The 24,709-nt window shown below is 42.6% G+C and overlaps 5 protein-coding genes and 2 pseudogenes across 14 annotated transcripts in view; all 7 read left to right on the forward strand.

Moving 5' to 3' along the window:
- The window catches only part of LOC113160594 (protocadherin gamma-C5-like), a 228,525-nt gene that overhangs the window by 138,182 nt on the left and 65,634 nt on the right, over positions 1-24,709 (forward strand). The window contains exon 1 of one of the 10 annotated variants that reach the window (XM_026357925.1): positions 12,874-15,360. The exons of the other annotated variants lie outside the window; for them this stretch is intronic. Coding sequence (XP_026213710.1) covers positions 12,961-15,360 — 2,400 coding nt within the window. The 5' untranslated portion in view covers positions 12,874-12,960. Of the gene's footprint in view, positions 1-12,873; positions 15,361-24,709 lie in introns of those variants that run through there. 10 annotated transcript variants of the gene reach the window in all.
- Positions 215-2,776, forward strand: LOC113160611 (annotated as a pseudogene).
- On the forward strand, positions 3,357-9,229 carry LOC113160605 (annotated as a pseudogene).
- Positions 9,561-14,426, forward strand: LOC113160609 (protocadherin gamma-A2-like). The gene is made up of 2 exons (XM_026357949.2): positions 9,561-12,137; positions 14,366-14,426. The coding sequence occupies exons 1-2, from the start codon at positions 9,744-9,746 to the stop codon at positions 14,366-14,368; spliced, it is 2,397 nt and encodes a 798-aa protein (XP_026213734.1). The 5' UTR covers positions 9,561-9,743; the 3' UTR covers positions 14,369-14,426.
- On the forward strand, positions 15,842-18,407 carry LOC113160871 (protocadherin beta-16-like). Its single transcript, XM_026358323.1, has one exon. The coding sequence runs from the start codon at positions 16,014-16,016 to the stop codon at positions 18,405-18,407; it is 2,394 nt and encodes a 797-aa protein (XP_026214108.1). The 5' UTR covers positions 15,842-16,013.
- On the forward strand, positions 18,914-21,459 carry LOC113160872 (protocadherin beta-16-like). Its single transcript, XM_026358324.1, has one exon. The coding sequence runs from the start codon at positions 19,036-19,038 to the stop codon at positions 21,457-21,459; it is 2,424 nt and encodes an 807-aa protein (XP_026214109.1). The 5' UTR covers positions 18,914-19,035.
- On the forward strand, positions 21,936-24,604 carry LOC113160873 (protocadherin gamma-A11-like). The gene is made up of 2 exons (XM_026358325.1): positions 21,936-24,448; positions 24,554-24,604. Exons 1-2 carry the CDS (start codon positions 22,028-22,030, stop codon positions 24,602-24,604), a joined length of 2,472 nt encoding a protein of 823 aa, XP_026214110.1. The 5' UTR covers positions 21,936-22,027.

Here is a 24,709-nt window from a genome sequence, read left to right on the forward strand (position 1 = left end):
AGTTCAAGTTGCTTGGCTTGTATTACTTTCAGTCAAGTTGGAATTTCTTAACGTTATGTGTTGTGGGCAGATTAATTTCTGTTGAGATTCTGCAGTTTTGTATTATGGACTCTTAGGGCCGCTGTTGACCAGTGTGTCGATGACTGAGAGCGAGCTTGTAGCAGCACCTCCCCTGTAACCTCCACACAATGCAGTGAGAGGAAGAACAAAACGAACGGACATTTTGGATGTAGTGAATATCTGTTAACCAGAAGGACGTCCTGCGAGGATTTTATTTTGATTGTGTGGATTTTACAGCTGCGACGTTTGTGCTTCACACTGGAATTCATCCGAGTTTTTGGGGATAAACAGTCGGACTGTCTGAGAAAACGCTTGGATAGAACAATGAAAGGAGAAGCGCTGCTGTTTATTTTTGTCATTTCCCTTGTCTCGGTTATTGGTCAAGTCAGTTACACAATGCCAGAAGAAATGGCAAAAGGCTCCTTAGTCGGTGTTATTGCACAGGATTTGGGTTTAGAAACCAAACGTCTCACTGCCGGTAAGGCTCGAATTTATACCCGAGATAGTGATGAATACATCGAGCTGAACAGAGAAAGAGGAGTCCTCCTCGTCAAAAAGAGAATCGACAGAGAGGCGCTGTGCAGACAGACAACACCGTGCGCTTTACATTTTCAGATTATTCTAGAGAATCCAATGGAGTTTTACACGGTTACAGTTCAGATTACTGACATAAACGATAATGCGCCGACCTTTGAAGAGGGAGAAATCAAGTTTAAAATAAGCGAGTCTGCAGTCATCGGCGCAAAATTTGTGCTGGAAAGGGCGGTGGATCTTGATGTGGGGGTCAATGATCTTCAGAGGTACGAATTAAAACCATCAGATAATTTTGCTCTGAAGGTGCACAATAACGCTGATGGAAATAAAAACGTAGAGATGGTGTTACAGAAACCTCTAGACAGAGAGAAACAAGAGCAGATATCGCTCGTGTTGACGGCTGTAGATGGAGGAGAGCCGCAGATGACAGGAACGATGCTGATTCTCATCACAGTTTTAGACGTCAATGACAATGCTCCTGTCTTTACACAGCCCACATACAAAGCTACAGTTACAGAGAACTCAGCTAAAGGCACAGTTGTAGCTACAGTTACAGCCAGAGATGCAGATCAAGGCTCAAACGGTAAAATAACATATTCAATCACAAATACATTAGATGAGGTAAGGAAAATATTTATGATAAACAAAGATAATGGTGAAATTACTTTAATTGGAAATGTTGACTTTGAGGAATCCCGAGATTATCAGATAAATGTACGTGCAAGTGATGATGGAGGACTCACAGATTCCTGTAAATTGATTGTGGACGTGCAAGATGTGAATGACAACACTCCTGAAATTAACATAATGTCGAAGTCAAACGTTATATCAGAAGATGCTAAACTTAATACAGTTGTTACAATGATAAATATCGAGGACAAGGACACCAGGGAAAATGGAAAAGTGCAATGTTTTATTACCGAAAATATACCGTTTATTTTAAAAGCATCAACAAATAATTTCTACAGTTTAGTGACAGACAGTGAATTAGACAGAGAAAGATCTTCTGAGTTTAATATAACAGTGACCTGCTCTGATGAGGGAGTCCCCTCCCTCTCCAGCAGCGTCACTCTCACCTTACAGATCTCTGATGTCAATGACAACGCTCCTGTCTTTGAGAGGAGCTCATATGAGGCCTACATTGTAGAGAACAACACACCAGGTCTCTCTGTATTCACAGTAAAAGCCAGAGACGCTGACTGGAACCAGAATGCCCGTGTATCTTACATCCTGGAGGACTCCTCTGTTAACGGAGTGCCAGTCTCCTCATATGTGTCCGTTAGTGCTGATAGTGGAGTCATCCATGCAGTGAGGTCTTTTGACTACGAGCAGATCAAAGATTTCCACTTCCGCGTCAAAGCGCAGGATGGAGGCTCTCCTCCACTCACTAGTAATGTGACTGTGAAAATACTGATCCAGGACCAGAACGACAACCCTCCTCAGGTTCTGTACCCAGTCCAGACTGGCTGGCTCTATGGTGGCTGAAATGGTGCCTCGTTCAGCAGATGTGGGCTATCTGGTGACTAAAGTGGTGGCTGTTGATGTGGACTCTGGACAGAATGCCTGGCTCTCGTATAAACTGCAGAAAGCCACAGACAGGGCGCTGTTTGAAGTGGGCTTACAGAATGGAGAAATAAGAACTATCCGCCAAGTGACTGATAAAGATGCAGTCAAACAAAGACTCACTGTCATAGTGGAGGACAACGGGCAGCCCTCTCGTTCAGCTACAGTCGTAGTTAACGTGGCGGTGGCGGACAGCTTCCCTGAAGTGCTGTCGGAGTTCACGGACTTCCCACACGACAAGGAGTACAATGACAACCTGACTTTTTACTTAGTGTTGGCTCTGGCTGTAGTTTCCTTCCTGTTCATCACGTGTTTAGTGGTTATTATATCAGTCAAAATCTACAGGTGGAGACAGTCTCGCGTCCTGTATCAGTCCAACCTCCCTGTGATTCCATATTATCCACCACGTTACTCAGACACTTTGGGGACAGGGACTCTGCAACACGTGTACAATTACGAGGTGTGCAGGACCACAGACTCCAGAAAGAGTGACTGTAAGTTCGGCAGAGCTGGTAGTCAGAACGTGCTGATAATGGACCCCAGTTCAACAGGGACGATGCAGCGGATACAGAATGAAAAGAGCATCCTGGATGAACCAGACTCTCCTCTAGAGGTTTGACTCATTAAACATTTTGTTACACCATAACTTAACTTTTATATTTAAAGTATGTACGCCCTATTAGGAATCACTGAAAATTCAGTAATTGAAAATCATATGTATGCGTTTTACAGTCCTCATTTACAATCTTAATTAAGCATTTGTATTTAGCTTTATGTAGTAATATTTTATGACATTTTAACTTTGACTCATTTGCTGTAACACGATGCTATATAGGTCTCTTTTAGAGTGTTGTGAAACTTTGTATTTTCTTCAATTATCAAACTGTATTAAGTACAACATTTCATATTTAATTTGACTTAACAAGTTAGTGTAATAATCCTGTAACCGCAGCTTTAAAGGTTTTGGAATAGGTTAATGTTGGTGTTGTATTTATGAGGAGTGTCGTTCAAACTTAGATTTCCTTAAAGTTAACAATCTCAGGAAAGATTTCGTTTAAGTTGGATTTATGTAATGTTATGATTTGAACTCTTAGGGCCGCTGTTCACCAAAGTGTGAATGACAGACAGTGGGGTTGTAGCAGCACCTCCCATGTAACGTCATCATACTAAAGAAAGAACACCACGGTAAAGACTGAAGACTCTAGTCATGCAGACTATTTGAAAGGCAGACATCGCGCTTTGAGATTTTAGTTCTTTTGTGTGGATTATAGAAGTTACATTAATTTTTCTTACTGGAATTTATGTAAATTCTGTGGGATTTAACTATTTGAACCTCACCGGAGCAATTCACAAAGAACAATGACAAGGCAAGTGCTGTTGTTAATGTTCATCCTTTCCGTCGGCTCAGTGCTCGGACAAGTCAGCTACAGTATACCGGAGGAGATGGCCAAAGGATCTTTAGTAGGCAATATATTGCATGATTTGGGTTTACAAACCAAGCGTCTTATATCTGGAAAAGCGCGAATTTATACCCGAGACAGTGATGAATACATCGAGCTGAACAGAGAAAGAGGAGTCCTCCTCGTCAAAGAGAGAGTCGACAGAGAGGCGCTGTGCAGACAGACAACACCGTGCGCTTTACATTTTCAGATTATTCTAGAGAATCCAATGGAGTTTTACACGGTTACAGTTCAGATTACTGACATAAACGATAACGCGCCCACCTTTAAAAAAAATGAAATACATTTTAAAATTAGCGAGTCAGCGATCGTCGGTGCAAAATTTGTCCTAGACAGGGCGGTGGATCTTGATGTTGGAATAAATAGTGTTCATGGCTATGATTTAAAACCATCAGATAATTTTGCTCTGAAGGTGCACAATAACGCTGATGGAAATAAAAACGTAGAGATGGTGTTACAGAAACCTCTAGACAGAGAGAAACAAGAGCAGATATCGCTCGTGTTGACGGCTGTAGATGGAGGAGAGCCGCAGATGACAGGAACGATGCTGATTCTCATCACAGTTTTAGACGCTAATGATAATGCTCCTGTCTTTACACAGCCCACATACAAAGCTACAGTTACAGAGAACTCAGCTAAAGGCACAGTTGTAGCTACAGTTACAGCCAGAGATGCAGATCAAGGCTCAAACGGTAAAATAACATATTCAATCACGAATTCAATAGATGATGACAGAAAAGTGTTTGGGATACATGAGGACAACGGAGAAGTTACTTTAATTGGAAATGTTGACTTTGAAGAGTCGAGGAACTATCAAATAAATATACTAGCTAGTGATGAGGGAGGACTCACAGATTCGTGTAAGTTAATTGTAGATGTACAAGATGTGAATGACAATAAACCGGAAATTAACATAATATCAAAGTCAACTGTTATATCAGAAGATGCTAATCTCAATACAGTCGTTACAATGATAAATATCGACGACAAGGACTCGGGGGAAAATGGGAAAAGTGCAATGTTTCATAAGCGAAAACGTACCCTTCATTTTAAAGGCGTCAACAAATGATTTCTACAATTTAATAACAGACAGTGAATTAGACAGAGAGAGATCCTCTGAGTTAAATATAACAGTGACCTGCTCTGATGAGGGAGTCCCCTCCCTCTCCAGCAGCGTCACTCTCACCTTACAGATCTCTGATGTCAATGACAACGCTCCTGTCTTTGAGAGGAGCTCATATGAGGCCTACATTGTAGAGAACAACACACCAGGTCTCTCTGTATTCACAGTAAAAGCCACAGACGCTGACTGGAACCAGAATGCCCGTGTTTCTTACATCCTGGAGGACTCCTCTGTTAACGGAGTGCCAGTCTCCTCATATGTGTCCGTTAGTGCTGATAGTGGAGTCATCCATGCAGTGAGGTCTTTTGACTACGAGCAGATCAAAGATTTCCACTTCCGCGTCAAAGCGCAGGATGGAGGCTCTCCTCCACTCACTAGTAATGTGACTGTGAAAATACTGATCCAGGACCAGAACGACAACCCTCCTCAGGTTCTCTACCCAGTCCAGACTGGCGGCTCTATGGTGGCTGAAATGGTGCCTCGTTCAGCAGATGTGGGCTATCTGGTGACTAAAGTGGTGGCTGTTGATGTGGACTCTGGACAGAATGCCTGGCTCTCGTATAAACTGCAGAAAGCCACAGACAGGGCGCTGTTTGAAGTGGGCTTACAGAATGGAGAAATAAGAACTATTCGCCAAGTGACTGATAAAGATGGAGTCAAACAAAGACTCACTGTCATAGTGGAGGACAACGGGCAGCCCTCTCGTTCAGCTACAGTCGTAGTTAACGTGGCGGTGGCGGACAGCTTCCCTGAAGTGCTGTCGGAGTTCACGGACTTTCCACACGACAAGGAGTACAATGACAACCTGACTTTTTACTTAGTGTTGGCTCTGGCTGTAGTTTCCTTCCTGTTCATCACGTGTTTAGTGGTTATTATATCAGTCAAAATCTACAGGTGGAGACAGTCTCGCGTCCTGTATCAGTCCAACCTCCCTGTGATTCCATATTATCCACCACGTTACTCAGACACTTTGGGGACAGGGACTCTGCAACACGTGTACAATTACGAGGTGTGCAGGACCACAGACTCCAGAAAGAGTGACTGTAAGTTCGGCAGAGCTGGTAGTCAGAACGTGCTGATAATGGACCCCAGTTCAACAGGGACGATGCAGCGGATACAGAATGAAAAGAGCATCCTGGATGAACCAGACTCTCCTCTAGAGGTTAGTTTTTTTTAGTTTCAAATAGTCATCCTATAAATGTCTTATGGTAGCGGAAAAAAGAAACAACTACAACATAGGCTGCATGTAGAAATGTAGCTGAAGTTCTTGAGCTCACTTTAATCAAAGTGTTTCAGCACCACGGACAGCGCTAGAGAAACCATCACCTGAGACTAACGTGGGGTTTTTTGTTAGGGCTGAGATTTTCTTTGTTTTGTATTTCTTGTTTTCATATTGAAACTAGTTACAGACAAATTTTAACTCTTGTTTTGTGTGTGCAAATGCGCGTCGAGAGCAGGGAGGGATACAGACAATACCTGTTATTCATGGAGTACCTTTTTCTCTAAATGCCCCGTCATTAGAAACTAATGAAGTTTTTATTACACATCTTAACCTCACTTACACATCTTCGTCTCATATTTGATTTTTCATTTCTTTGTGTTGGCATAATTTATATATATATATATATTTATATGTTAATGTAATGTGCTCATTATCAGCACACGGAGTAATACATATTTAATCATATACTGCTTGAGCTCCTCAATGTCCCATTCTTGTGCAGTTTCGTGTTTTGCACTCGTAGTGACGCTGTCGGCCAGTGTGTGGTTGTTTCACAGCAGATTTCTGCTGCACCTCCCACATCATTTAGATTTGTCGAAGGCAAGGTCGTCATAATACACAGTCTCTGTTACCGAGAACACTTCACACGGCCAAACGAATTGGAAATACTTTGATCGACGTTTGTATTCACTACTTTTCATCCTTGACTCTACTGGTTGTGGAATACGATCCTTATTTTTGGCTTATTGTCGGATTCGTTGTGATAACAAGGAACTGCTGTATGAAACAATGAGACGGCAAGTACTATTGTTCCTCTCAATGCTCTCTCTCTGTTCCGTGCATGGGCAGGTCAGTTATTCTATTCCCGAGGAAATGTCCAAGGGTTCACTGGTCGGCAACATTGCACAAGATCTAGGCTTAGATTTAAAACGACTGAAATCAGGAAAGGCTCGCTTACATGTTGGAAACAGCGTTGAATACATCGAGTTGAATAAAGAAAGGGGGCTCCTTCTCATCAAAGAGAGAATAGACAGAGAGGCGTTGTGCAAGCAAACAACCCCCTGTGCTTTACATTTTCAAATAATCTTGGAAAACCCTATTGAGTTTTATCGAGTTACAGTCGAAATAACGGATATTAACGATAACGCTCCCATATTCAAAATGAACAGTATGTTATTTGAGATAAGCGAATCGGCTGCAAGAGGGGCGAAATTTATATTAGAGAAAGCACTGGATTCTGATGTCGGAATAAATGGCCTCAAAAGCTATTCCCTTAACCCAACAGATAACTTTGTTTTAAGACTGAACGACAACGCTGATGGAAGAAAAGGGTTAGAAATGGTCTTGGAGAAACCTCTTGATCGTGAGAAAGAAGATCAACTGACTCTAACACTAACTGCCGTCGACGGAGGTGACCCTCAGCTGACAGGCACAGTGCAAATTCATGTAACTGTATTAGATGCGAATGACAATGCTCCAGTTTTTACTCAGCCAACATATAAAACTAGTTTAATGGAAAACTCACCGAAGGGAACTTCGTTAATGACTGTGACAGCCACCGATAGAGATCAAGGCACAAATGGCTTTATAGCATATTCAATATCAAATAATGTTGATGGTATTTTAGATTTATTTGAAATACATGAGACAAGTGGAGAGGTACGTTTGACTGGCAACGTGGATTATGAAACATCAAAGAATTACCAGCTAGACATTAAAGCTAAAGATCACGGTGGCCTCAGTGACTCGTGTAAAATTATATTTGACATTATCGATGTGAATGACAATAAACCAGAAATAGATCTAATGTCAACTACACAATCGATACCGGAAGATTCCGTGTTAAGAACAGTTGTTGCCGTTATGAATGTGCATGATGCTGACTCGGAAAAAAACGGTGTGGTTAAATGTTTTCTGGCTGACACTGTAACTTTTACCATTGATAATACATCTAATGGTTTCTATAGCATCCTAACAAATAGTGAATTAGACAGAGAGAGATCCCCTGAGTATAATATAACAGTGACCTGCTCTGATGAGGGAGTCCCCTCCCTCTCCAGCAGCGTCACTCTCACCTTACAGATCTCTGATGTCAATGACAACGCTCCTGTCTTTGAGAGGAGCTCATATGAGGCCTACATTGTAGAGAACAACACACCAGGTCTCTCTGTGTTCACAGTAAAAGCCACAGATGCTGACTGGAACCAGAATGCCCGTGTTTCTTACATCCTGGAGGACTCCTCTGTTAACGGAGTGCCAGTCTCCTCATATGTGTCCGTTAGTGCTGATAGTGGAGTCATCCATGCAGTGAGGTCTTTTGACTACGAGCAGATCAAAGATTTCCACTTCCGCGTCAAAGCCCAGGATGGAGGCTCTCCTCCACTCACTAGTAATGTGACAGTTAAGATACTGATCCAGGACCAGAACGACAACCCTCCTCAGGTTCTGTACCCAGTCCAGACTGGCGGCTCTATGGTGGCTGAAATGGTGCCTCGTTCAGCAGATGTGGGCTATCTGGTGACTAAAGTGGTGGCTGTTGATGTGGACTCTGGACAGAATGCCTGGCTCTCGTATAAACTGCAGAAAGCCACAGACAGGGCGCTGTTTGAAGTGGGCTTACAGAATGGAGAAATAAGAACTATCCGCCAAGTGACTGATAAAGATGCAGTCAAACAAAGACTCACTGTCATAGTGGAGGACAACGGGCAGCCCTCTCGTTCAGCTACAGTCGTAGTTAACGTGGCGGTGGCGGACAGCTTCCCTGAAGTGCTGTCGGAGTTCACGGACTTTCCACACGACAAGGAGTACAATGACAACCTGACTTTTTACTTAGTGTTGGCTCTGGCTGTAGTTTCCTTCCTGTTCATCACGTGTTTAGCTGTTATTATATCAGTCAAAATCTACAGGTGGAGACAGTCTCGCGTCCTGTATCAGTCCAACCTCCCTGTGATTCCATATTATCCACCACGTTACTCAGACACTTTGGGGACAGGGACTCTGCAACACGTGTACAATTACGAGGTGTGCAGGACCACAGACTCCAGAAAGAGTGACTGTAAGTTCGGCAGAGCTGGTAGTCAGAACGTGCTGATAATGGACCCCAGTTCAACAGGGACGATGCAGCGGATACAGAATGAAAAGAGCATCCTGGATGAACCAGACTCTCCTCTAGAGGTTTGGAATTTTCCCATTTGCTTATATCTTATCTTTATGTTGAAGTTTGCTTCTTCTGTCCGATAACAGCAGTTCAGCACAATGGACAGCGGTACAAACAGAGTGACTCTTATCAAAATTCTCCATACCTTTTACTTCTCTTTTCCAGTTGTATTAATATGTTTTTGTCGTGTGAATTATTGTTCATGTGAGTTTCGATTTAATTTATTTTTATTTTTGTTTCTATGATGTTTGGATGGATGCAGCTTCCTCTTAATAGCTAACAATAATTGTTTTAAATTCAGTTTGTTACACTATACGTATAAAATCTTCATTCTGGTCATGGGTTTACTTTTGTTGTAATTTCATTTTCTGGACTCAATGGGCCGCTGTTGATCAACGTGTAGACAGTATATAAAGCAGATCCTCCTATCTCACGTCAGTATAATACAGAAAGAAAAGGGATTGAGACCATTGTTCACGGACGGATTTTCCCTAGATGATCACGCTGCGACGACATTGTGGTTTTAAACACTTGTGGATTATATCGGCATATTTTAATTGTGTTCACATGGGGATATTTTTATTGTGAGAGCCAGTGTAATACATTTTTGTTGCGAAGCGTAGCATGGACATAACAATGAGACGGCAAGTATTGTTTTTCGTCTCGATTTTCTCTTTCACTTCAGTTCTCGGGCAAGTCAGCTACTCTATTCCCGAGGAAATGTCCAAAGGCTCTGTAGTTGGCAACATAGCAAGAGATTTGGGTTTGGATGTTAAACGATTAAAGTCAGGAAAGGCCAGAATCTTTACGGGCGACAGTGCAGAATACATCGAGCTGAATAAAGAAAGGGGAGTCCTCTTTATCCAAGAGAGAATAGACAGAGAGGCTCTATGTGGGGAGACGACGCCTTGTGCATTGGATTTTCAGTTAATTCTCGAAAATCCTATGGAACTGTTTCGTGTAACGGTGGAAATCACTGATATAAACGACAATTCTCCCAGTTTTAAAAATGACGAGAAACGTTTTGAAATTAGCGAATCCGCTGTCATAGGATCAAAATTCATATTAGAGAAAGCATTTGATTCCGACATTGGGATGAATGGCTTACAGCAGTACTCCCTCACACCAGCTGATAACTTTGTATTAAAATTAGAAAATCAAGCAGACGGAAGTAAAAAGGTAGAGATGGTGCTGCAGAGGCCATTAGATCGCGAAAAGCAGGAATTCATTTCACTGTTGTTAACTGCTAAAGATGGGGGAGAGCCGCAGATGTCAGGGACGATGCAGATATTTGTTAATGTGCTTGATGCAAATGATAATGCTCCTGTTTTTACGCAGTCGATTTACAAAGCGGCCATAGCAGAAAATTCACAGAAAGGAACAACACTAACAACAGTGAGTGCATCTGATGCAGATAAAGGAACAAATGGGGAAATTTCTTATTCGGTGTCGACAACAATGGACAGCGTGTCTGATATATTTACAATCAATAAAAACGGTGAAGTCATATTAGTTGGTGAAGTTGACTTTGAAAAATCCAAGCATTACCAGATTGATATTGAGGCTAAAGACAGCGGTGGTCTTTCAGACTCAAGTAAGGTTGTAGTAGATATTATTGACATTAATGATAATAAACCTGTAATCAGTATACTTTCCAAATCTGATTCAATTCCAGAAGATGCTCCCCAAAATACAGTTATAGTTATGTTCAGTGTTCTTGACCCAGATTCAAGTAACAATGGCCAAGTGAATTGCAGATTAAATGGCAATATACCGTTTACTATTACCACTTCTTCGGGTGATTTCTACAGCTTAGTGACAGACAGTGATTTAGACAGAGAGAGATCCTCTGAATATAATATAACAGTGACCTGCTCTGATGAGGGAGTCCCCTCCCTGTCCAGCAGCGTCACTCTCACCTTACAGATCTCTGATGTCAATGACAACGCTCCTGTCTTTGAGAGGAGCTCATATGAGGCCTACATTGTAGAGAACAACACACCAGGTCTCTCTGTGTTCACAGTAAAAGCCACAGACGCTGACTGGAACCAGAATGCCCGTGTTTCTTACATCCTGGAGGACTCCTCTGTTAACGGAGTGCCAGTCTCCTCATATGTGTCCGTTAGTGCTGATAGTGGAGTCATCCATGCAGTGAGGTCTTTTGACTACGAGCAGATCAAAGATTTCCACTTCCGCGTCAAAGCGCAGGATGGAGGCTCTCCTCCACTCACTAGTAATGTGACTGTGAAAATACTGATCCAGGACCAGAACGACAACCCTCCTCAGGTTCTGTACCCTGTCCAGACTGGCGGCTCTATGGTGGCTGAAATGGTGCCTCGTTCAGCAGATGTGGGCTATCTGGTGACTAAAGTGGTGGCTGTTGATGTGGACTCTGGACAGAATGCCTGGCTCTCGTATAAACTGCAGAAAGCCACAGACAGGGCGCTGTTTGAAGTGGGCTTACAGAATGGAGAAATAAGAACTATCCGCCAAGTGACTGATAAAGATGCAGTCAAACAAAGACTCACTGTCATAGTGGAGGACAACGGGCAGCCCTCTCGTTCAGCTACAGTCGTAGTTAACGTGGCGGTGGCGGACAGCTTCCCTGAAGTGCTGTCGGAGTTCACGGACTTTCCACACGACAAGGAGTACAATGACAACCTGACTTTTTACTTAGTGTTGGCTCTGGCTGTAGTTTCCTTCCTGTTCATCACGTGTTTAGTGGTTATTATATCAGTCAAAATCTACAGGTGGAGACAGTCTCGCGTCCTGTATCAGTCCAACCTCCCTGTGATTCCATATTATCCACCACGTTACTCAGACACTTTGGGGACAGGGACTCTGCAACACGTGTACAATTACGAGGTGTGCAGGACCACAGACTCCAGAAAGAGTGACTGTAAGTTCGGCAGAGCTGGTAGTCAGAACGTGCTGATAATGGACCCCAGTTCAACAGGGACGATGCAGAGGATACAGAGTGAAAAGAGCATCCTGGATGAACCAGACTCTCCTCTAGAGGTTTGACTGTCATGCTTACATTGAACATTTAAACTTTACATAATCAGTATTGTCAGTGTATTTACTTTCCATTATCTTTAGATAAAATAGAGACACATTTGCCAAATTAATGTTTGTTTGTTTTGTTTGTTTGTTATTGACGTCCTTGGTCTTCAGGGTTTAGTGTAATCATTGTTGTACACTTCCTGTTTTTATGCGTGTGGGCAAAAGCTGCAGGATTTAAGATCAGTTACCTACTTTATAATCATCTATCTATCTATCTATATATCTATCTATCTATCTATCTATCTATCAGTATCTATTTATCTATCTATGACTTTGAGTCACTGGTTGTAGAAATTCTGTCACTTTACTTCTTTCTCTATTTATCAAAATGGCGTTATGACATTTTTTTCACACTGTTTCATACTGGAATGTGTGAATGGTGTTTCAATCAAAGTATCACGTAAAACCACTGTTATGCAGCAAACGTGTGTTTCATCCTTATTATGATATTTTTCCAGTACATACAAAGATATGTTTTATTGTGTACAGTGTGTTTTATCTCCAGACGTTTTGTAGTTCTTCACTGTGTACTCTTAGGGCCGCTGTTGGCCAATGTGTTGATGCTTTACTGCAGAGTTAAAGAGCAACGTCCCCCATTATCATGATTTCAGTGAGAGAAAGACGGACGTTGTGACAACGTCGGTGCACACTTAAACTCCGACTGTACAAAAGGCCATTTTACGATTACGGAATATCCTCTATTTTGTCCCAGGGATAATGGACCAGGCATTCCTGTAACTGTGGAATATAATTCATTCTATTACATTTCGCGAGGATAATGTCGGACATAACAATGAAACGGCAAGTACTGGTGTTTTTCTTGGTCCTTTATCTCAGTTCAGTGCTCGGCCAGGTCAGCTACTCCATCCCCGAGGAAATGCCCAGTGGCTCTTTAGTCGGGAACATTGCACAGGATTTGGGTTTAGATGTAAAACGACTGAAATTAGGCAAAGCTCGCGTCTATACAGGAGATAGCGCGGGATACATCGAGCTAAATAAAGAACGAGGAGTCCTCCTTATCAAAGACAGGATAGACAGAGAAGCGGTTTGCAGACAGACAACGCCTTGTGCTTTACATTTCCAAATCATTTTAGAGCAGCCCATGGAATTCTACAGTATCACAGTCGAGATTACTGATATAAATGATAATCCTCCCACGTTTGAAAAGAATGAAGTCAGTTTCAAAATCAGCGAATCTGCTGTAATTGGAGCTAAATTTGTATTAGATAGAGCGATAGATCCTGATGTAGGCAAAAATGGTCTTCAGAAATATGAGCTTAAACCTTCTGATAATTTTGTACTTAAACGTGACAGTCACGGAGATGGAACAGAGAAGGTTGAAATGGTTTTACAGAAGCCTCTTGATAGAGAGAAGGAAGATTTCATATCTTTAGTTTTAACAGCTTTTGATGGAGGAGACCCACAAATGTCAGGAACAATTCGGATTTTCATCACTGTTTTAGATGCCAATGATAATGCGCCTGTTTTCACGGAGTCCACCTACAAAGCAACTGTTTTTGAAAATGCTCCAGAGGGGACAGTTGTGACCAGCGTCTCTGCATCAGATGCAGATTTTGGAACGAATGGTAGAATAAAATATTCAATTACAAACAGTTTAGATCAAGCCCATGTAGTGTTTCAGATACACGAAGACAGCGGGGAGATTCGATTAATAGGAAAAATTGATTATGAAAGTGCACGGAACTACCACATTAATATACGAGCAAGTGATGAAGGTGGACTTACAGATTCATGTAAAGTCACAGTTGAAGTGGTTGATGTGAACGACAACAAACCAACGATTAATATAATGTCAAAATCAAGCGTGATATCTGAAAACTCTAATCAAAACACTGTTGTAGCAATGATGAATGTTCAAGACCCAGATTCACAGGAAAACGGTAAAGTCCGCTGTTTCATTAACGATAACACCCCTTTGACAATAATGTCGGCATCGAATAATTTCTATAGTTTAGTGACAGACAGTGAATTAGACAGAGAGAGATCCTCTGAGTATAATATAACAGTGACCTGCTCTGATGAGGGAGTCCCCTCCCTCTCCAGCAGCGTCACTCTCACCTTACAGATCTCTGATGTCAATGACAACGCTCCTGTCTTTGAGAGGAGCTTATATGAGGCCTACATTGTAGAGAACAACACACCAGGTCTCTCTGTGTTCACAGTAAAAGCCAGAGACGCTGACTGGAACCAGAATGCCCGTGTTTCTTACATCCTGGAGGACTCCTCTGTTAACGGAGTGCCAGTCTCCTCATATGTGTCCGTTAGTGCTGATAGTGGAGTCATCCATGCAGTGAGGTCTTTTGACTACGAGCAGATCAAAGATTTCCACTTCCGCGTCAAAGCACAGGATGGAGGCTCTCCTCCACTCACTAGTAATGTGACTGTGAAAATACTGATCCATGACCAGAACGACAACCCTCCTCAGGTTCTCTACCCAGTCCAGACTGGCGGCTCTATGGTGGCTGAAATGGTGCCTCGTTCAGCAGATGTGGGCTATCTGGTGACTAAAGTGGTGGCTGTAGATGTGGACTCTGGACAGAATGCCTGGCTCTCGTATAAACTGCAGAAAGCCACAGACAGGGCGCTGTTTGAAGTGGGCTTACAGAATGGAGAAATAAGAACTATCCGCCAAGTGACTGATAAAGATGCAGTCAAACAAAGACTCACTGTCATAGTGGAGGACAACGGGCAGCCCTCTCGTTCAGCTACAGTCGTAGTTAACGTGGCGGTGGCGGACAGCTTCCCTGAAGTGCTGTCGGAGTTCACGGACTTTCCACACGACAAGGAGTACAATGACAACCTGACTTTTTACTTAGTCTTGGCTCTGGCTGTAGTTTCCTTCCTGTTCATCACGTGTTTAGTGGTTATTATATCAGTCAAAATCTACAGGTGGAGACAGTCTCGCGTCCTGTATCAGTCCAACCTCCCTGTGATTCCATATTATCCACCACGTTACTCAGACACTTTGGGGACAGGGACTCTGCAACACGTTTACAATTACGAGGTGTGCAGGACCACAGACTCCAGAAAGAGTGACTGTAAGTTCGGCAGAGCTGGTAGTCAGAACGTGCTGATAATGGACCCCAGTTCAACAGGGACGATGCAGCGGATGCAGAATGAAAAGAGCATCCTGGATGAACCAGACTCTCCTCTAGAGGTTGGTTATTTGAGGTTAATTCTTATTGTAGTATTTTGTTTTTATTATTATTTGTTTTGGGTTTTTTTTTTCATGCTCACAGAATGAGAATTAAACCGTTTGCGTGCGCAAGTTAGGGAACGTTTCAGCACCTTGGATAGTTCCTCATTGTCTCTTTTTCTGGCTTCTTATCCATGTTCATCTGTGTCTGTAGTAGCTTCTCTTTATTAGTTTCTTTTTTGTTTATATTTTTACAGAACGCAGTCTTTTTTTCGAGACTGATATTTGTTGTTAGTAGGTTGAGCATACAATGTGTAATTTTCTATGTTTTTCCTAGCTTTTACTATTTCAATTGACAGGGCTTTGTTGACATTCTTCTTGTGTACTTTCACAATTTGAACTCATCGGGCCGCTGTTGCCCAGCGTGTTGCAGTTGTGAATTGCTTTAGTAACTGCTCCTCCTTGTAATCGTCGTGACACAACACTGAGGCACAGTCTCAGACGTAGAATACACACTTCGCAGATCAGACCTCGAACATCTCATGCTGGCATTTTGCTCCGTAATCTGTGGATTAACAAATATTTTTTTATTTCAATTTACACGAACGGCATTTTATTCGTAAAGGGCATTTGAACACGGTGGCTATTGTGTGACAGTGCTATCGGACCGAACAATGAAACGGCAAGTACTGTTGTTAATCTCCATCTTCTGCCTCGATTCTGTTATCGGGCAGGTCAGCTATTCTATTCCAGAGGAAATGGCAAAAGGCTCCTTGGTTGGTAACATAGTTCAGGATTTAGGTTTAGATGTTAAGCGGCTGAGGTCGGGTAAAGCTCGCATTTATACCGGAGACAGTGCTCAGTATATTGAGCTGAACAGAGAAAGAGGAGTCCTCCTCGTTAAAGAAAAAATAGACCGCGAAGCACTCTGCAGACAGACTACGCCTTGCGCTCTGCATTTTCAAATTACGTTAGAGAACCCACTGGAATTATTTCCAGTAACTGTGGAAATCACGGATATTAATGATAATGCTCCCGTATTCCAAAAAGAGGAGAGGAGATTTGAAATAAGCGAGTCTGCAATCATAGGGTCTAAGTTCATGCTAGAGCGAGCGATTGACCCTGATATCGGACTGAATGGTCTTCAGGGATACACGCTGAAGCCAAGCGACAATTTTGTGCTTAAACTGCACAGTCAGTCGGATGGGAGCAAAAAGGTAGAAATGATTTTACAAAAGCCACTGGACCGAGAGAAACAGGAAACCATTTCTTTAGTTTTGACAGCTGAGGATGGAGGAGAACCACAAATGACAGGAACAATGCAGATTCATGTTACAGTGTTAGATGCAAACGACAATGCTCCTGTTTTTAGTAAAGCCGTTTACAAAGCAAGCATTACAGAAAACTCCGTAAAAGGAACACTCGTTACGAAGGTCAGTGCTTCTGATGCAGACAAGGGCTCAAATGGAGAGGTCACCTACGTCGTAGGAAATAGCATAGATGTTGTTTCAAAGTTATTTCATATTAATAGTGAGGGTGAGGTCATATTGGATGGTGCAATCGACTATGAAAAAGAGAAGAGCTATCACATAGATATAGAGGCGATTGATAAAGGGGGGCTCTCCGACTCCAGTAAAATTATAATTGATGTAATTGACGTAAATGACAACAAACCTGTTGTAAACATGATATCAACGTCAGGCACTGTACCAGAGAATTCGGGTCATAGCACAGTAATTGCTTTAATGAGTGTAAATGATCCCGATTCTGAAAACAATGGGAAAGTTCATTGTGCAATTAATGAAAATATGCCATTTGAAATTAAATGTACGTCCAGTAATTTCTACAGTATACTAACAAACAGTGAATTAGACAGAGAGAGATCATCTGAGTATAATATCACAGTGACCTGCTCTGATGAGGGAGTCCCCTCCCTCTCCAGCAGCGTCACTCTCACGGTACAGATCTCTGATGTCAATGACAACGCTCCTGTCTTTGAGAGGAGCTCATATGAGGCCTACATTGTAGAGAACAACACACCAGGTCTCTCTGTGTTCACAGTAAAAGCCAGAGACGCTGACTGGAACCAGAATGCCCGTGTTTCTTACATCCTGGAGGACTCCTCTGTTAACGGAGTGCCAGTCTCCTCATATGTGTCCGTTAGTGCTGATAGTGGAGTCATCCATGCAGTGAGGTCTTTTGACTACGAGCAGATCAAAGATTTCCACTTCCGCGTCAAAGCGCAGGATGGAGGCTCTCCTCCACTCACTAGTAATGTGACTGTGAAAATACTGATCCAGGACCAGAACGACAACCCTCCTCAGGTTCTGTACCCAGTCCAGACTGGCGGCTCTATGGTGGCTGAAATGGTGCCTCGTTCAGCAGATGTGGGCTATCTGGTGACTAAAGTGGTGGCTGTTGATGTGGACTCTGGACAGAATGCCTGGCTCTCGTATAAACTGCAGAAAGCCACAGACAGGGCGCTGTTTGAAGTGGGCTTACAGAATGGAGAAATAAGAACTATCCGCCAAGTGACTGATAAAGATGCAGTCAAACAAAGACTCACTGTCATAGTGGAGGACAACGGGCAGCCCTCTCGTTCAGCTACAGTCGTAGTTAACGTGGCGGTGGCGGACAGCTTCCCTGAAGTGCTGTCGGAGTTCACGGACTTTCCTCACGACAAGGAGTACAATGACAACCTGACTTTTTACTTAGTGTTGGCTCTGGCTGTAGTTTCCTTCCTGTTCATCACGTGTTTAGTGGTTATTATATCAGTCAAAATCTACAGGTGGAGACAGTCTCGCGTCCTGTATCAGTCCAACCTCCCTGTGATTCCATATTATCCACCACGTTACTCAGACAGTTTGGGGACAGGGACTCTGCAACACGTGTACAATTACGAGGTGTGCAGGACCACAGACTCCAGAAAGAGTGACTGTAAGTTCGGCAGAGCTGGTAGTCAGAACGTGCTGATAATGGACCCCAGTTCAACAGGGACGATGCAGCGGATACAGAATGAAAAGAGCATCCTGGATGAACCAGACTCTCCTCTAGAGGTTAGATTGTGACAACATATGCTCACTTGTTATATTGTAAATATGTGCATTTACTTACCAAAGTATATAATTTATTAAGGAAAATCTATTTGCATATATGCGTGAAAATGAGTTTGAGTATGAGTATGATGTTTTTATTATTATTATTATTTTCAGCACCACAGACAGAGTCAGAGTAAAGCATTTGTATCTTCAGTTCTATGTTTGTGAGAAAATGCATTCACACAGCAACTTTATTTTAATATATACATAATTGCAGTACCGTCTTTTTACGAAATGCACTTACATACACTAATTTTATCTTACCAACATAAAATAGACATTTGTTTTGTTTTAATTCTCATCAGTCTGTTCTAACCCGGCTTGTTTTATAAGACTTTTCATGCAGTATTACATTTTGAACTCTTAGCGACGCTATAGTCCAAGATGTTACTCTGTATGTTGTCAACAGTGCCTCCCCATTTATTCCACAGAAGGATACTAAACGGAGCAGACGGAGGGTTAGAGTCGAATCCTAAACGCTTACTTCATTCGGACTGTTGTCGTTTTCTGTGGAGGAATATGTCCTGACTTTCTTCTTGTTTTTGGGAGATATTTTTACACGTTTTCCAACAGAATAGCATATGTTTGTACGTTTAACATGTTATCGAAGAGGACAATGAGACGGCAAGTACTGTTTTTCCTCTCGTTCATTTTTGTCAGTCCTGTATTTGGGCAGGTCAGCTACTCCATCAAGGAAGAAATGTCAGTAGGTTCCGTAGTCGGAAATGCAGCAGATGATTTGGGTTTAGATGTGGAGAAACTAAAATCACGGAATGCTCGTGTCTATTTTGGGGATAGCAGAGAATACATCGAGCTGAATAAAGACAGAGGAGTTCTCCTAATCAAAGAAAGAATAGACAGAGAGACGCTCTGCGGACAGACGATACCTTGTGCGCTACACTTCCAGATTATATTGGAAAAACCAATTGAATTTTACAGAATAGCACTTGAGATTGTCGACATTAATGATAATCCGCCCGCATTTGAGAAAGGTGACATTAAATTTAAAATAAGCGAATCCGCAGTCACCGGATCAAAATTTGACTTGGAGGGGGCGGTGGATTTAGATGTTGGAATGAATGGTCTTCAAACCTACCTCCTAGAACCGACTGATCATTTTGCTCTAAAACTACACAACCTGGCAGACGGCTCCAGAAATGTTGAGATGATTTTAAAACAACCTCTTGACAGAGAGAAAAACGAGCATTTGTCTCTAGTGTTGACGGCGGTAGATGGAGGAGAGCCTCGGATGTCTGGAACAATGCAGATTCTCATCACAGTGTTAGACGTCAATGATAACGCACCCGTTTTCACAAAGCCCGTATATAAAAGTGCTGTTGCAGAAAATTCACCAAAAGCGACACTCGTGACTACAGTTAGTGCATCAGATGCTGATCACGGATCTAATGGCAGAATAAAGTATTCGATCAGAAACACTTTAGATGATGTTAGACATTTGTTTGTAGTAAATGAACATACTGGCGAGGTCACATTGATTGGAAATATTGACTACGAAAAGTCACGAAATTATCAAATAAATTTACGTGCAAGTGACGACGGAGGACTAACAGACACATGTAAAGTAATAGTCGACATTATAGATGTAAATGATAATAGCCCAGTGATAGATGTAATGTCTAAAACAAATGTCATATCCGAAGATGTACAAATAAATACTGTCGTAACAATAATTAATATTCAGGACTTAGACGACGGTGAGAATGGGAAAGTCAAATGCACAATAAATGAAAATATTCCCTTCGTATTAAAATCAACTGAGAATAATTTCTATAGTTTAGTAACAGACAGTGAATTAGACAGAGAGAGATCCTCTGAGTATAATATAACAGTGACCTGCTCTGATGAGGGAGTCCCCTCCCTCTCCAGCAGCGTCACTCTCACCTTACAGATCTCTGATGTCAATGACAACGCTCCTGTCTTTGAGAGGAGCTCATATGAGGCCTACATTGTAGAGAACAACACACCAGGTCTCTCTGTGTTCACAGTAAAAGCCACAGACGCTGACTGGAACCAGAATGCCCGTGTTTCTTACATCCTGGAGGACTCCTCTGTTAACGGAGTGCCAGTCTCCTCATATGTGTCCGTTAGTGCTGATAGTGGAGTCATCCATGCAGTGAGGTCTTTTGACTACGAGCAGATCAAAGATTTCCACTTCCGCGTCAAAGCGCAGGATGGAGGCTCTCCTCCACTCACTAGTAATGTGACTGTGAAAATACTGATCCAGGACCAGAACGACAACCCTCCTCAGGTTCTGTACCCAGTCCAGACTGGCGGCTCTATGGTGGCTGAAATGGTGCCTCGTTCAGCCGATGTGGGCTATCTGGTGACTAAAGTGGTGGCTGTAGATGTGGACTCTGGACAGAATGCCTGGCTCTCGTATAAACTGCAGAAAGCCACAGACAGGGCGCTGTTTGAAGTGGGCTTACAGAATGGAGAAATCAGAACTATCCGCCAAGTGACTGATAAAGATGCAGTCAAACAAAGACTCACTGTCATAGTGGAGGACAACGGGCAGCCCTCTCGTTCAGCTACAGTCGTAGTAAACGTGGCGGTGGCGGACAGCTTCCCTGAAGTGCTGTCGGAGTTCACGGACTTTCCACACGACAAGGAGTACAATGACAACCTGACTTTTTACTTAGTGTTGGCTCTGGCTGTAGTTTCCTTCCTGTTCATCACGTGTTTAGTGGTTATTATATCAGTCAAAATCTACAGGTGGAGACAGTCTCGCGTCCTGTATCAGTCCAACCTCCCTGTGATTCCATATTATCCACCACGTTACTCAGACACTTTGGGGACAGGGACTCTGCAACACGTGTACAATTACGAGGTGTGCAGGACCACAGACTCCAGAAAGAGTGACTGTAAGTTCGGCAGAGCTGGTAGTCAGAACGTGCTGATAATGGACGCCAGTGCAACAGGGACGATACAGAGGATACAGAATGAAAAGAGCATCCTGGATGAACCAGACTCTCCTCTAGAGGTTAGACTGTTATACTCTTAGTAATGCACCAACATTTTCATTTTATTTTGTTTTAAGTGATTTATTTATAGAAAATAATTTCAGTACCTTGGAGAGCGAACAAATCGCGTCTCCTGCTCCTTTTCTTTCTATATATTTCTATTTCCAGGTCATTTTTTATTTCGCTCACACAATCGATTTATACCTCTGTCTCAGGACACTTTTCCTTGTCATTCTTTTGGGCATATATTTAGTACAGGTTTGCCAATACAATGAATCAGTACTAGTAGTGTTTTCTGAACGGTCGTCTATTTATTCAACAAGCAGGAAATAACAGTGGTAACAGAATGTTTTCCTTTAACTCGTGTAGTTTCATATTGTGAACTCAGTGGGCCGCTGTTGACCAGCGTCTTGGTGTTTAAACCCATATTTATAGCAGGACAACCCCCGTCTTCTCATAATGGAGAAACGCTGTGAAACAGACCGCACAGTCATCAGTGGATAAAACATGAACAGAATATCGAAGTGGAATAATTTTGCGGTTTGTTGTTGATTAAGCTGAACTTTTTCCGGTTTTGCAACAGTAACACTGCTTTCTAAAGGAAAGAGAATGCATTCGTTTGAATCGACGGTGGTGTCTGGCGGAACAATGAGACGGCAAGTACTGTTGTTTTTCTCGGTCGTCATTCTCAGTTCAGTGCTCGGTCAGGTCAGCTACACTATTCCCGAGGAAATGACAAAAGGCTCTTTGGTCGGTAACATAGCTCAAGATTTAGGCTTGGATGTAAAACGATTGCAAGCACGAAAAGCTCGTATTCACACCGGAGATGATACAGAATACATCATGCTTAACAAGGAAAAAGGACTCCTCATTATCAAAGAGAGAATAGACCGCGAAGCTCTCTGTGACCAGACAACGCCTTGCGCTTTGCATTTTCAGATTGCTTTAGAAAACCCAATAGAAATATTCCCGATCACTGTAGAAATCACAGATATCAACGACAATGCTCCGACATTTCAAAGAGATGAGAAGAAAATAGAAATCAGCGAGTCTGCAGTCATCGGATCCAAGTTCATGCTAGAGAAGGCAATAGATCCTGATATCGGGCTGAATGGTCTTCAGAGCTATACACTCAAACCCACTGATCATTTTAAGCTGAAATTACACAGTCAATCTGATGGCGTTAAGAAAGTAGAAATGATTTTGCAGAAACCTCTGGACAGAGAGAAACAGGAGTTCGCATCTTTACTGTTGACAGCTGTAGATGGAGGAGAGCCGCAGAGATCCGGGACTATGCAAATTCATGTCACAGTTTTAGACGTTAATGACAACGCTCCTGTTTTTACACAGAACGTTTACAAAGCAAGTGTCAAAGAAAATTCATTGACAGGAACAGTCATTACAAAAGTGAGTGCCTCCGATGTAGACAAAGGCTCGAATGGAGAAGTTAGCTACTTAATCAGTAGTAGCATAAGAAGCACATCCGAGTTATTCCGCATTACTGAAGAAGGGAATCTTATATTAAATGGACCTATTGACTTTGAAAAAGCCCGAAATTACGAAATTGACATAGAGGCAGTTGACCGAGGTGGTCTCTCTGATTCAAGCAAAGTAGTCATCGATATAGGTGATATTAATGACAATACTCCCGTTATAAATATAATTTCATCTTCAAATTCAGTGGGGGAAGATTCGAGCTCAAACACGGTGGTAGCTGTAATGAGTGTAAATGATCATGATTCTGAAGAAAATGGAAAGGTCCGATGTGTAATTAATAAGAACATTCCATTTACAATTACATCTACATCCAGTAGTTTATATAGCATCGTTACTGAGAACAATTTAGACAGAGAGAGATCATCTGAGTATAATATAACAGTGACCTGCTCTGATGAGGGAGTCCCCTCCCTCTCCAGCAGCGTCACTCTCACCTTACAGATCTCTGATGTCAATGACAACGCTCCTGTCTTTGAGAGGAGCTCATATGAGGCCTACATTGTAGAGAACAACACACCAGGTCTCTCTGTGTTCACAGTAAAAGCCAGAGACGCTGACTGGAACCAGAATGCCCGTGTTTCTTACATCCTGGAGGACTCCTCTGTTAACGGAGTGCCAGTCTCCTCATATGTGTCCGTTAGTGCTGATAGTGGAGTCATCCATGCAGTGAGGTCTTTTGACTACGAGCAGATCAAAGATTTCCACTTCCGCGTCAAAGCGCAGGATGGAGGCTCTCCTCCACTCACTAGTAATGTGACTGTGAAAATACTGATCCAGGACCAGAACGACAACCCTCCTCAGGTTCTGTACCCAGTCCAGACTGGCGGCTCTATGGTGGCTGAAATGGTGCCTCGTTCAGCAGATGTGGGCTATCTGGTGACTAAAGTGGTGGCTGTTGATGTGGACTCTGGACAGAATGCCTGGCTCTCGTATAAACTGCAGAAAGCCACAGACAGGGCGCTGTTTGAAGTGGGCTTACAGAATGGAGAAATAAGAACTATCCGCCAAGTGACTGATAAAGATACAGTCAAACAAAGACTGACTGTCATAGTGGAGGACAACGGGCAGCCCTCTCGTTCAGCTACAGTCGTAGTTAACGTGGCGGTGGCGGACAGCTTCCCTGAAGTGCTGTCGGAGTTCACGGACTTTCCTCACGACAAGGAGTACAATGACAACCTGACTTTTTACTTAGTGTTGGCTCTGGCTGTAGTTTCCTTCCTGTTCATCACGTGTTTAGTGGTTATTATATCAGTCAAAATCTACAGGTGGAGACAGTCTCGCGTCCTGTATCAGTCCAACCTCCCTGTGATTCCATATTATCCACCACGTTACTCAGACACTTTGGGGACAGGGACTCTGCAACACGTGTACAATTACGAGGTGTGCAGGACCACAGACTCCAGAAAGAGTGACTGTAAGTTCGGCAGAGCTGGTAGTCAGAACGTGCTGATAATGGACCCCAGTTCAACAGGGACGATGCAGCGGATACAGAGTGAAAAGAGCATCCTGGATGAACCAGACTCTCCTCTAGAGGTTAGAAAGGTGTTATATTATACACACCCTCAATTTGTACATGTTACTAACGTTTTACCATATTCTGCACACGTGGGAACCTTCCTTCGGTACTTTCTTTTTCAGCACCTTGGAGAGCGGTATTTGACAGTTTTACTCACGTGTCCTTCAGTGTGACAGAAATTGTCACTGCTCATCCACATCCTGCGAATGACTTTGAAGTTTTTTAAACGTTTTTCTTTACACTTAGAATGTTTTTATATTAAGATTTATATTTGTTTA

The sequence above is a fragment of the Anabas testudineus genome, chromosome 10 (genome assembly GCF_900324465.2).
Source record: "Anabas testudineus chromosome 10, fAnaTes1.2, whole genome shotgun sequence".
In the NCBI taxonomy this organism is placed as follows: Eukaryota; Metazoa; Chordata; class Actinopteri; order Anabantiformes; family Anabantidae; genus Anabas; species Anabas testudineus.